Source organism: Tyto alba, unplaced genomic scaffold (genome assembly GCF_018691265.1).
Source record: "Tyto alba isolate M040663 unplaced genomic scaffold, T.alba_DEE_v4.0 Super-Scaffold_27, whole genome shotgun sequence".
Lineage (NCBI taxonomy): Eukaryota > Metazoa > Chordata > Aves > Strigiformes > Tytonidae > Tyto > Tyto alba.
Genome location: NW_024881301.1, coordinates 31,982,930 through 31,997,056, shown reverse-complemented (window position 1 = coordinate 31,997,056; position 14,127 = coordinate 31,982,930). Strand labels below are relative to the sequence as shown.

The following is a 14,127-nucleotide window of genomic DNA, read 5'->3' as shown; positions in this document are numbered from 1 at the left end:
CCACTGCAGAAGTACTGGAATAAAGATGGGAAGTTTTAAAGAACGATTCAACATCATTTGGTGGCAAACTATTAATAGAGAATTGGCTATTTTTATTCACAGTAGGAAAAAGAGGAGCACAATATGACTTTTTTTTTTCTTCCCACTGTTTCTTTTCATGTTTTTCAATTTTTAACTTTAAAATACTTCTGCTAACACAGAGGATGCATTGGGTACAAAAAGGCATCCCCCTTCTCTACTTCATTATGATGTAATACAAAACAGAGGCATTGTTCATTAAGCACAGAGCTAAATTCACAACTGATCTAGCTTCATTGAAACCAATGAAATGATACCAAATTTGGCCCATAAAGTATGCGCATAAACTGCTGTTCGTCTCCTTTTGGTAGCAGTCACTGAAATACATTAACAATCCGATATGCAGCTTGAAAAATACTTAGTGTGAGCCTATAAAGAGAGGCTGCCCCAAAAGCAAAGTGATAGCACACCCTTCGAGTGGATCACATTCTGCCTCAGACCTCTGAATTGCTCCCAGTGATCTTAGTGAGGAACGCACAGATGTCTCAGAGTACAGTTTGACTCTGCATCTCCTGGCTATGCCTCTCTCTTGTGTACTTCAGAGGAAACACGCTTCCCTACCTTCTAAATCTTTACCCAGGCCAGCCAGTGTCTGCTGGAGTTGTGCAGCAATGAATATATCCTCATTCTCATGCTTAGCCGAAGACATTTCTTCATCTCTCCTGCTAAATGAAAATGGAGAAAAAGGTTGAGTCTCCCTCTTTTCGCTTTACACTGTTGCTGTAAAATAATACACTGCCATTTCAGCCCCTTTGGTTCCACTGGGGTTCTGAAACTCATTCCTCAAAGCATGGAAAGTATTCAGCCTTAGAGACACACACCACCAAACTGACACATCCACATCTAGGAAGGATCTCTGTGGTGCCTGAGCACACTTAGTGTGCTGGTGAGCAAAAGATTGGGATTGATAAAGCCTGTTGCAAAGAAACGGTGTGGCTTCACTGGGAAGTACGCGGTTCAGCTGGGCTGCAGAAAAGCAGTGTATGCTGAGGCAAAGGCTTAGCACATCCATACAATTTTAAAGCAGACCGCTAGCCATCCTGTGCACCCATTGTGCCAGCATATCTGCACCTTAATTAAATAAAAATTGCATGGCAATGAAAAATAAATACAGCTAAGTACTGTTAGACAATCACTCTGCATCCGGAGGGGAGGGAGGGGAGGAGGAAAGAGAAACTAATCCCTTGAGAACTGTTCCTAATGAAACATATCAAGGGGCCTGATTTTGCCAGAAAATAATACTGTGGGTTTTGATGAAGTTGTACAATGATCTAAACCAAGTCTGAAATCAGAATGAGTGCCGAGCGTTGCCTTGGCTGATTAAAAGAAAAAAAAAAGATCAAACTAAGAAAAATCCTAACAAAAAATAACTAAAATTAAAAAAACACACATGGCAACCTGTTACACAACAGACCTTCTGTTTCCTAAGAAGAAAAATCTTGACCATCAGAGATTTTCTGTCTAAATCCTTGAAGCTAGGATTTCACACTGGGCAATTCATTTTTTCCAGCTACTCACTCCTCACCTGAATTTAAGACATTGTCGTCTGTGACACTGTATCTAAGTTTTGCCCTTGTGATTAGCCTATTGAAAAACTAATTTTCCATTCTAGCCACACTTAAACTAACTTTGGTCAGGCAAAGCAGATTTGCCCTTTTCAAGATCAAACCCTTAATAGCATGGATACAGTAACAGAAGAGATATTTGTTTGGTAGTTTACCAAATACTACCTGAAAAATGCCATTTTTCTGCTACCCTTTAAGATAATAATAATCTGAATAAAAATTCAGGGATGTTTCCTGACACTGATTTAAATTATGTCTAACAACGTAGCTTCCTTTTTGGCTATTTTATTGTTTGATTTTTCCCTTGCTCATACCAGTGGCAACTGAAAACAGATGTTGAAGCATCAAGCGTTTTATTTTATTTTACTTTATTATTTATTTATTTAGCATTCACCTCTCCTTTCTTGACGTCTTTGGTAGTAGCCTTGGGGCCCGATTCATCTACTGCACCTAAACTGTCTTGCACTTAGAAAGCTGAGTTCATGTATGTGGGATCAATGAAAACGGCAAAATACACCTGCAAGGAAGGCTTCCAAAACTTTTTTTGCATACACATCTTTGTGTATCTGAACATACAGATGGGATGAATTCGAGATGGGAAGGCTACATATGTGACGAAGTGGTTTCCTAAATTGGAATCTAAGACGGAAATCTGTACTAGTTGTTTAAATGCAGAGGAAGAGACACAGTGCTCTGTGACTGGAATACAATTTTTTCCAACATTTGCCATTGACCTGAGCTTTCACAGGCGCTGAACATCCCCAGAAGCCACTGTGAACTGATGGTGCTCAGGCTTGGCACCCACACTGCAAGACTCATGGTAAAGTGAATTTTCCCCTGGTGGGTTAAGAGAAAGGTGGTACAAATCAGTCAAAGTCTCCAGCAGAGGCAACTGGTGCTGTAAGACTGCAGTCCTGTGTCACCCTGAAGTGTAGACACACACACACACATCAGTGAGATTATTCACCCGAGCAATCCAACAAAAATATTTAAATTTACTGCGGCCTTTGGATTGGGAGAGAAGACTGGCAAAGAAAACTCGGAATTGAAGGTGGTAGAAAGAATGAACTGAATTTCATATTGCTTTTGCAGTGGAAAGTTTTATAAAATTAATAAAAAATACTTGCTCTCCTCTGTGTGCATTTTAAAACAATTTATTTGCAGACTCAGAACATTTTCAATGGGAGAATCATTCAAACTGTGCACCAGTTAAGCAACAGGTCTATGCAGCATGGAAGGCAAATAACTCTTCGTTACAAAGCTGGTCTTGTGAGATAGTTGTACACAGCTGGAAGCAAATTAGAGACACATGTTGAGAGTCTCTTTCCCTAAGTTACTATGAAGAAGTTGTTTCCAAAACCTTGGCAGAAAAACGTGTAAGCCCCTATCTATAAAAGAATGAGACCTAGTTTCATCAAGGCCATGCCAGCTCACCACCTTTTTGGTACCTGATTGTATCTTTCTGTCCATTGCCTGACTGTTATATCATACAGCCAAAATCTGTAATAATATGGTTGCCTGTGATGGGCTTTCTTGGGAAACGATAGAAACTATTTGCTTGAAAATTTTATGGGCAACTTCTCTAGGAAAATATATTTGGGAGTGGAAGAGGGATTCCCGGGCCGCAAACATGCAGTGTGGGTCCATTGCACTGACCAGCTCTTTCCTCATGTCAACCAACGGGAATCTTCCAATGACTCCTTATAGCAAAATTATCTTCTTGATGGGCCAACAATCAGCAGAGGTCTTTTTCATTATCCTCTGTGCACTAATGCAGTGACTATACATCATTTGCCTCTCAATCTCTGCTTCAATCTCCTTATCTAGACAACTGGGATAATAATATCCAATTCACAGAATTTTTCTGAAGGGAACGATGCAGTGAAAATGAAAGAAATCTTATTTGTTCTTACAGAGGGAGATTCAGAAAAAGCAGATCTTTTCTTTTGCATTTCCAAATTCCTAAAAGAGCTATTGTTCAATTCATCTCCAAACACCTACAAAGCAAGCCAGAAGGTATAGATTAATCACAGGGCTTTTCTTAAAATTCTTTATTTGAATTTAAAATTTAAACTGTGATACGTGTTTTGTGAGGCAAAGGTCTGGTAGTTTCCAGTAGCTCACATGTTTATAAATATACCTAAGAAGATTCTTTCTCACAACAGTATATGGGAAAGGAAAACAAAAGGACCTCAATTTTCTTTTTTTTTTTTTTTTTTCATAGACTTCTTCCCTTCTAACCCTATACACTTTTCTTTTGTTGACAGCTCTGTTTTGGCCATAATCCAAGAAAAATATGACTTATTCCGATACCATGTTTTACATTCTGGATAAACATTACCAGTGGTATTTTCTCACACACACTTTTTTTTGACTTAGGGAAGAACTTGATAACCTTTATGCTGCCTTTCTGGTAAAACATGAGGCGCTAAAAATACAGCACTGGTAAGTATTTAGCCCAAGCTCGAAATGGCAAACATGCATGGTACTGGAAGCGTGTGCACTTAGTACTTATGTAGATTGGCAGAGATTTGTGCAAGAGCACGGAACAGAGCAAAGTGTCTACTAAACTACAGCCTTCAGTGTTCCACTGAGCTCAGGCTACAGCGCATAATTACTCCTCGGCAGTCATTTGCGCAGTTGGAGACAAAATGAAACTTAGAGCAGCATTTCATCAAATTAGTACCACGGGAGATAGACATTTATGAGCAAGTTTACGTTCTACGAAAGAGAGAAAACTCTCCAATAAATCTAGCTGGAAATGCTGCACTAAAAAGAAACCCAAACCAGTGATAAGACAACAGATTTGCAGTGACAGAAGCTGCCATTTTGTTATAGTTAGAGCTGCTTTACCTGGGGTTCTGCAAATGATTAAACTGACCCGAGTTGCTCTGAGCAATTCTCAGGAGTTCTGGTGAGCCACACGTATGGTACCAGAGATACAGACCACAGTTACCACTGTAACTGTTTAAATACAACACAGACCTATGTACACTGCAGAGAAGGGACTGAGGAAGAGATTCAGCTATCTAAACTTTGGTACTTGGTGCCACTGGAAATACTGTAGGATATTCAAGACATCTCTCTGGGGCTGGTAGACATAATACAGAAGATAGGGAGACCCTTGTGCTGCTGGAGTGCCAGCAGGCAAGAAGAAATGGCAGTAGACATCTCCCAGGTTAACTGAACGTGACCTGAAAGTCTTATTCATTTTGTACTGTTTGCTATACCGAAAGACTTGAGAACATGGCTCCTGTGAATTTGTTACTAGCTGGGGAGGGAAGACAGAGCCACTGCAAATTAGAGAGTCAAATCCAGACAGGCACACGGTGCAGTAGTGGCTTAGTGACTGCTACAAGGCAGCTCAATGGTCATCAAGAGCATATTCAGCTTCTCACACGTGTTTCAGGCAACTAACAGGGACTGACCAACATGGGAAGGTGATACAGTTACTTCAGACTGGGCTCTGGAGGATCTGGGCTCCTTTCCCCATCTCTGACAGTCTTCTCAGTCTGATGCTGGGGAATTACATTAACCAGTCTGTATGCGTCCAAATATGCCTTCTTCAAAATTAAACCACAATATTTTCCTCTTACACATACACTGAAAAGAGAAATGCTTCTGCCTTGAGTATATATCAAGAGGTGTGTTAAGGAAGAGACTGATGCTGAACAATCTTAAGTTGCAGAAAGTATAGCTGAACCTTTCTGAATACAACTTCCTATTCAGTCAGGCCAGAAAGACGGCATTAAATAAACCCAAGGTGTTTATATATTTGTTTTTGTGAGTGATGCAGCAAAGTACTCTTCAAAAGTGAAGGTAACTATTTCCCAGCTTAACCAAGTGTTTACAGAATTTTAGGGGACCATTTTTCCACTCTTTGCATTGCTTCAGCTAGATGCCTTTTTAATATTGCCTTCCAAGGGAGGAATGTAACGGCAGCACGGGAGCAGCTCGTATACGTGGCGGACTTTCTGGTCACCTAAGCTATGACCTGACCAGTGATATTTTCCATTTCTGCTGCCTCCTGTGAACTTGAGTATAAAGTTTTAACGTTTGAATGATCAAAGCCTGTTAAAATGCAAAATCTGTAGCCTGAACAACCAACTTAGGACCAGCTGGATAGCAAAGTCACCACTTGTTTTTGACGCAAGATTTCTGAATGTGGCAGGCAACTAGGAAAAGGAAAATGTACATGGTCATGTTCTGTTGAATGCTGGATAACCTTGCTTTTTATATTCTTTGATGAGCAATAAAAAAAAAAAAAAGCTGCACATACTTTTTGAGAGCAAGGTACAGGTATCATTTCCATTCCAAGGTTTTTAGTTTGAGTTCTGTGTCTAGTTCTGCGTGACTGCATCAAATTTACAAAGGTCTTTAGACTGCATTTATATGTGTGCTTAATAAAAATCATCATGGATTGAATTAAACTATTTTCCAATCCTATAACACACAGGTCCAGTAGTGCCTTCAGCTGTAACACCACCCAATTAAAAATAAGAACTTGCAAATACAGATGAGGAGGAAAGTGAAGTCATTTTTCAGCAGCAGATGGGTTTATGGTCCTTTTACAGTCCTCCTCCATGGTTACTGGTCAAAACTCGAAACAGAAAGCAAATTAAAATGCTTTTGCTTAGTATCATTTTGTGTTTTAATGCTAGAAGTCTCTAGCCTTGTTACATACGAGGGTGATTTAAGCTTCCAGAGTCCCCTGACATATGTCGGTTCCAGGGTCCTGCTGCATAAGCAGCAGCTTGTAGTTGCTATACAGCTGGAAGAATGCCCCCGCTCCCCCCTCCTCGTACAGGCCTCTGGCAACAGCTTCTCAACGGGAAAGCCCGCAGGCAGACAGCACCGCCAGAAATAGCCAGGAGAGTGGACTTAGCATGACTTAAATCTTAATACTGCCACATCACCCATGCAATGTAACATTGCAAGTTAAAAGACGGCACAGTGGGGTTAAATAACTTCTCTTGGTTTACACAGAAAAGTAAGAAACAGAGCAAGGACCAGAGACTTTCTCTTCTGGAAGCCAGCACTACACTTTTAGCAACCCAAGCTGCTTCCTAACGTAAAATATTCTACAGCTCCAAAGTATACGGCATTTTTCCAGTGGATGAGTTTAAAAGAAAGCCTAATCTGGATTCTCGCTCTGTAATGACTGTGAGTATCTATTACTTAACCATAATATCATTAGTATCTTCCCTCCATGAAGATCTGCCAGCAAAAAAGTGCGTGAGAGTATCCAAATTTAAAGAGTTTTCTGGAACAAGGGGAAAGGGAAAGTCAGAGATAAGGAAAGAAATTAGCAAAACTATGTAAGAAGCAAAGGCTTGCAAATCTGTCAGACATCTGGGTCTTAATTAAGTAATTTTTCATCCCTGAAGTTCTCCCTGTTGCTTTAACCCTTTTTATACCTTTCTCCCTCTTAAAACTACATTTCTGGTTTCAAACAAAGTAAAACTTGTGCCTACCCAACTAAAATAAAACCTATCCTATAGAGAAATAGCAGAATAAAACATTCCTATATTTCTCAGAGACACTTACAAGTGACATGTAATTATATAGAACGTGTTTGTGCACAGAGGTATATATAATACATACATACACTGCTATTTTGCATTATTGTTTCTCTCTTTCCTTACTGCTGGCCTTCTGCTACTCACTATTATATTTTTCATTCCTCTGACCAGCTTCACAGCTGAATTCTCTCCAGCTACCGACTTCTCTTTCCCTCATGTTCTTCATAAATTGAATACAAAACCTTGTAACAACTGAATTTGAATGGACTGAAAATTAAGCAGAACTAGTTCACCCACCTCTATCATTTCAAGCTTTTGTTTTAAAATAACTCGTCAAAATCCTAACAGTTCTGTAGCAAACACTGAGTATTTCTCAGGTTGGTAATGAAGAGGACTCTTCTTCTCCCAGTCACTTCAAGTACCCCAACCAGAGCCAAAGGTAACAAATTCTTCCAAGAGAAAGGGAGGAAATGGGATTATCCCTGTCCAGACCCACAGCATGAACTGATCTCAGGAGGGTTCCCCCCACCCCCACCCTATGCCCTCCACTAGCTGTACGTGAAAAAATATTCCTCTCTCATGGCTACTGAAACAGAAACTCAAGGGAGGGGAAAATCCCTTTCAGACCTTTGAAAGGTATTTTATCTTTTTGTTACAGACAAGTCTGTATTTATTTAGCTTTATAACTGCCAAGTTCCCTTTGCATTCTAAAATACTTTTATTTTATAAATATTTCGATCCATTTAAAACCTTTTAAAAGTGAAAAAAAAAAAGTTTTGTATTTTAGAGTGTTTTTCCTGCTCTGAGAGAGACTGGTGGAACCACTCGCTCTTAAGACCCCTTTTAAAACCCTGGTTTCATTTGCTTATAACTTTGAGAAATTATACTTCTTTACTAGGCTGCAGTCCAAAGGCAATGACTTATATCACGCCCATGATCATTCTATCATTTTATTTCAGCCAAAATGGCTAAAAGTCTTCCAAAAACAGAGTTTGGGGGAAAAGGAGAGTTGCATTCTGATACATGAAACGCTATTTAATGCTCAGCCATTTGAAAAAAAGGGGTCCTCTGTGGTCTAACTGGTCACTAGTCTGCATCGACTCTCTCTGCATCAGCTCTCCTTCTCTAAAACAGGATAATGCCACCTTTTCATCTCATGTGAGTACTGTGCAGAGAAATGAAGTAAAGTCTGCTTGGGACACGGATACTAGTGTGATGAATAAGGCAAAAAGTGTGAAAGGAAATTAAATAGTCCTGTCTCCAAAAGAGAATTTGAACTGAGAGTGAATGGTGCTATACCTGCTTTATTAATTGAGCTCTGAAACTTAGAAAATAAAACAGAGTATGATCTAGAGACTTTATCATACTGCACAAAAGGAGGGGGAATTAAGGTTAAAGGGGGGAGTCTGAGGTTACACAGACAGACTTAATGTTACCTAACTTTGAGCGCGTGATCTAGCATCCCTAATAATGTTATTTTAACATATTTTTTAATGTGTAATTATTTATAAAGCTCCAGACAGTAGGTGTGCATGATGCTTTATAGGCATATAAAATTGTCTGATCCCTGCCCCTAGGAGCTTGCGTGATGACACCACACAAGGGATGGGAAAGGAGGGGGTATGGGAGGACAGAGTTGCAACACTGTGAGATCATGAGATGTACTTACTGCTACGTAAGCAACATTTCAGCTTCTCTGTGGTTTTCTTGTTACTCATTTAACACTATATATTAAAATTTGGTGAACAGATACATAGCACAAAGAAATCAACCGTAAGGAAGGATATGAAGAAAGAGAACTATGTAGTACAGTGTTCAGAGTCAGCAGTTAATATTAAAACATTCACAGCCAAACGGTGCATGCAGTCAATTATTTATATGGGGTTAGCCCTTGGCATCTCCAGATGAGGTCTGGATTCTGCTCCACCAGGCACTGTACAAACACATCATGAGATATGATAGCTGTGTTATGGTTTTTACTATAAAAAAACAGTCAGTGACTAAAGGGGATATCAGAGGCAGAGAGACAAAGGTTTAACAGGTTAGAGGCAGAACCAAGGGTAGAACTGGAGTGTTTTGACATTTGATTTGATATTCTACATGCTAATTAATGTGTGTATTTGGATAGGATTGCTTGAACAAGAATCCCAAAATAAAACAAAACAAAACAAAAAACAAAACAAAACAGAGTACACTTGCAAGTTGCTCCCATGCACTGCAAAACAAAACCATGGCCGAAAGACCCCAGCTTGGATGCCCTGGAACCCAGGACCTTCTTTTAGAAACTTCTGTTTCTGTGCTCTAGGAATTGAACGAGATTTAAGCTCTGCTGTGGTTGCAATTTATGTGTGTGCAAAGCCCACGGTACATGCCATTTCTGAGCCAGCCACACTATTACGCTGCTCTGTGCAGACAAACCTATTGCATCTTGAAGACTGTACCCTTAAATGCTCACAACTTTCCTGGACTTCAGCAGCAGATGAGGTGCAGACCCTGCTGTGATATTCTAAGGCTATCAGGCATTTCAGCTACACAGGGACCACCCAGGCCACCCAGTAAACAATTCCAGAAACTCTAAGAAAAGTGAATTTAAACCTAAACATACAATTAACCAAAGTAAGCAACATGGCAAAATACTTTTGATCTCTTAGACACGGGCTAAGCCTCCGGACCAAACCTCTGTAAGAACTGTGGACTTGATTCTGCTCTTCAGTGCAGTTCTTCACAGTGAATGTGCAAAATACCACTTGAGCTTCCCTTATAGCCCTTCACACTCTAAATAAAATTTGTTTCTACTTTAAGGGTACTTTTCATAGCCCTTAGAGTACAAAATGATTTTAGTACACAGCATTATAAATTTTTAGGAATTAGGTATTTCACTGGGTGAAAAGCCCAAGTTTTAGTCAGCTTTACAATTTGAAATGTCAAGTTAAATATTTCCATTATTCTTATTAACCTTTTATTCCCAAGCCTCAGCCAAATTAGTCACTAAATAAAATTTCTGGCTTCAGTGGAGCTCAGACTCAAGGAAGACTCTGATTCACTGCTGCTAACCACTGCTATTTTACAGTAGCAGCATGTTCTCCCAATTTGTTTCTTCTTATCGTCCTTTGAGAACTGAGATCTTCATACATGGACTAGAAGAAGATAGAAAGGAAGGAATAAACTCCATGTAAAATTTTCCTTTAAGTTTTGTAGCTTATGAAACATATTTAAAACTCTGTATAGCTTGGTATCAATTATTCACATGAACTGCACTTTAACTTGTTTAGGAATTTAGGAGGCTGGTTTGGTCCTGAAAGTAGTCCATTCATCACAAGACGTACATCCAATCTCAGAGCTCCCAACAGATTTTATTAGTGGGGTGGCAGCTGCTCTGACAGTGGAAGTTGAAACTGATGTTCCCCAAATTTGGCTGTACTCAAAACTGTACTCAGAATTGATTTACATCCCACTAAAACAAGAATTTCATACAAATAGGTTTAAAAAACCTCCTTATTTTTTTCATTCACTCTACACTTAGGAAGTGGCTTTTGAAAACTTAGCAAGTTGACCTCAAAAGGATTTAGACAAGCACAATTTTCAAAGCTGGTTTGTTTACAAACATAGGTTAGGAGTGGAATTGGATTTACCTTCAAATATTACTGGCACATTCAGAGCATAAAAGTTTAAAAATATTACCATCAGTATCGCTGCTGTGGCAATCTAAGTGGTTGCTGACATAAGATTAAAATAATTCACAAATGTTAAGTTTCTGCTATACTCTAAAGTTGATTTGAAGCAATTTTGCTGTCTCAGAGCCTACAAAAAAAATAGAATTTATAAAAAATAATTGAATTCCCCAAACAACAATAACTGTCTCCTATTTCAGTCTTTTTTAAATTATGGAAATATTAGATAAATACAGAATATTCAGCATGATAAAATCACAGAAAAGGTTACGTTGGAAGCCTAGCCCAACCTCCTGCTCCAAACAGGGCTAATTTCAAAGCCAGACCAGGCTGCCCAAGGCTTCGCACCCGGCTGAGTTCTGAGAAACTCTGGGCATACAGATTCCTCCACCTCTCCGGGCAACCTCTTCCACTGCTTAACTGCTCCTGCTTTGAGAAATTTCCTCCTCGTATTCTCTTTTTATTTCATCTACAGCAGCTGGTGACAGTTGCCTCTTGTCCTCCTCCTCCTTTTGTTTAGGGAAAGACAGCAATCGGGTCCCTCCTCACCCACTTTGCTTTTGCAAGGTGAACCCAGTTTTGCCTCCTCTCCCCTCATCCCTCACGTGCTCCCTGCCCTCTCAGTGGCTCTCCTCTGGACCCTCCCCAGTTCCCCAATCTCTCTCTTGAGTCGGGGGCCCGAGGCTGGGCACGGTGCTACAGCACCGGCCTCACTGCAGCCGAGCAGGGGGCAGTAATCACCTCCCTGACTGCGATGGGCTGTACGCCGACTATCCTCCCGGCTTCTACTCCTCTGGCGCAGCAAGACCCCGGAGCAGCAGCCCTGCCAGCCAGCACATGAAATGTCCCATTGCCTCTTCTAGCTGCACTCTTTCCAACTATTCCAAATGTTGCGTGTTTGTGTGGCAAAGGTAAATCTCAGTGCCATGTACAGAAGATACATCTTCAGCTGAAACGAAAGGTGGAGAGAATACTGATTTCCAAGAGGGAGTGTGCCACTTAATGCCATGTGGTCAATCTTTTCTTTGACTAAAAAACCAGAAAACGTCCAAAATATTTTTTGTTGATTAGTGTTGTTCTTACAGGGCTTTGTTTTGATGTCTTTGTTCAACACAATGGTAGCGCCTTCCTCCCTCACACAATGTGTGTGTGTGTATTCCTAACCCATTTAGATCCTGCATTTTGAGGAAAGTTGGTATTGCTTAGTTATCTTACAATGATTAATCTAAGTCTACTGAAATTAATGGGTTGCTTTTGTGGATCAGGTCTGGAATGTTAACTGCAGTTACTATACTAGCGTATCTAATCCTCCAAACAGAGACTGTATCAGGACCTAAGAAACTGTAAAAGGACAAATCATTATAAAAATGTATTGTTGAGCAAGTATCTAAGTGAGGTTTGACCTTGTACCTGTTGACACTGATGGATAAAGAAAAGCCCTGAGATCATTCCAATAGGTTAAATACTGACTTTGGCTGACTTTATCCCTAATTTATCGCCCAGTGCATGATCCAAGATGAAGCTCTCCCTCAGAAATTAGTGGAAGGAAATAACTAGGTCATGATACATGCTCTTATGAAGGGGCTACAGATTAGCAGCTGAATGGAGAGAGACCAGAAAGCATAGACTTTATATCAACTGAGAATTCAGAGGAATTTCTGGCCCCTGTCCCATGACTCTGTAGCATCACACAGAGCGGATCCCTGTCAGTATTACCAGGCCACCCTCCTTGCTGGAGGCACAGCTTCCTATTTGGCCAGCTTGTATTTGCAAAGTCCTATAAATTTTGGGTTCCCTTTGCAGCCCTGACACCAACTATGTGAGTTTTGGCAAACAAACAGCGTCAGAGTCACTTGTGCTTGAAGGCAGTTTCTAGTTAAATTCCAGGTTCTCGTATTTTCTTGCAAAAACTGGAAGAAAATGTTTGTTTATGCAAAAAAGGAAAAAAGAAAAAAAAAAAGGAAATATGTTGAAAAAAACCCCCTCCAAGGTATAACGCCAGTGGAGGTTAGCATTAGGTGAACATATATATGCATGCACACACCCACAAACCAATCCCCAAAGTTCACTGAATACAATGCCTTTCCACCTGGCTTTCGGTGGTTTGAATTCTTCCATTTTATGGATTTTCCATCTTATGATCTGCATGCCATTTTTCTAGATCAATATACAGTAACATTTTAAGCACTTCATATGCTATCAGAACTACAAAATAAACCAAACTGTAACAAAATAATTTCAGATTTTTTTGAGAAGCCAGCTCCAGAGGGCAGCGGTCTTCTGCAAGAAATGTAACTGCAAGTTCAAACAGAAAAGTGACCTTTGCCTGTTGCTACAAGTATGTCACTGGAGGGGATTTGGCAGTGAGCTTTTCACTGGGAGGAGTCACTTGGCATTGGTACTGGTTTATGAAAGAGCAAGAGAAAGTTGAAGTTGGTTTTCTTAAATGATTCCTGACAAGGAGGACAAGCAAGATATTTTCCAAGAGCTGGTTGCAAATAAATTTTTACCTCTGTGGAGCACTGTCTGATCCCACACTGTTGCAGTAGGTGTTCCTTAGAGGGCACGTCTCCGTGCCATACATCGCATCCGCCTCAGCTGGGTCCATGTAGCCATTGACAAGCTTGATGTCTCTCAACTTCATACAGTCATTTTGTGAATCCAAAGACACAATGTCAGACGGAGAGCTCACAACACCCGAGTCTTCTGTGGTGTCCTCAGATGCAAAACAGCTGCTTTCTGATGCCGTTTCTTCCACCTCTGATAGCTCCAGCACTGCGTCATCCACTACATAAACATTATGTGCAGGCAGCAGGCTCTCTAAATGAAATATAGCAAGGAAAGTTAGCTGAAAGTCATCAGTACATAAATCACAGAGACTTATTCCTCTGTAATTGGAAAAAACACGTGAAATGCATTAGGAATAGTAGGATGGAGCTCAATATTTGTATATAGGATAAAGATGATTTTAAAGTGACAAAAATTATGCCCTTTGCTTTTAGAAAGGTTATTGGATATGCCTATCCTGCAGAGTTTGGGTTTTATAACTCTCATAGCAAATCTGTTTCCTTACTTCTATGAAGAAACAACTTTCCAAGGACGGTTTCTTGGGGAATTAGACTAAAGTTTAAATGATGTCGTGCAAGAAACCACTCCTGTTCTTGCTTCTGACAACACAATCTCATTACTCCTCTTCCATGCTGCCCAACAGATCATGACATTTCCAATAAGAAGTCTATACACAAGTAAAAATAGGCAGTATTTCTGAGTCAGGACACTGAACTGTTAAAC

The 14,127-nt window shown here is 40.1% G+C and overlaps 1 protein-coding gene across 6 annotated transcripts in view; it reads right to left on the bottom strand.

Moving 5' to 3' along the window:
• COBL (cordon-bleu WH2 repeat protein) overlaps nt 1-14,127 on the bottom strand; it is a 161,955-nt gene that overhangs the window by 12,545 nt on the left and 135,283 nt on the right. For 5 of the 6 annotated variants that reach the window (XM_042798183.1, XM_042798182.1, XM_042798186.1 and 2 more), the window contains 2 exons: nt 13,347-13,656; nt 640-743 (listed from right to left, as the gene is read on the bottom strand). In XM_042798183.1, coding sequence (XP_042654117.1) covers nt 640-743; nt 13,347-13,656 — 414 coding nt within the window. The remainder of the gene's footprint in view (nt 1-639; nt 744-13,346; nt 13,657-14,127) is intronic. The other variant, XM_042798184.1, reaches the window with a different exon arrangement.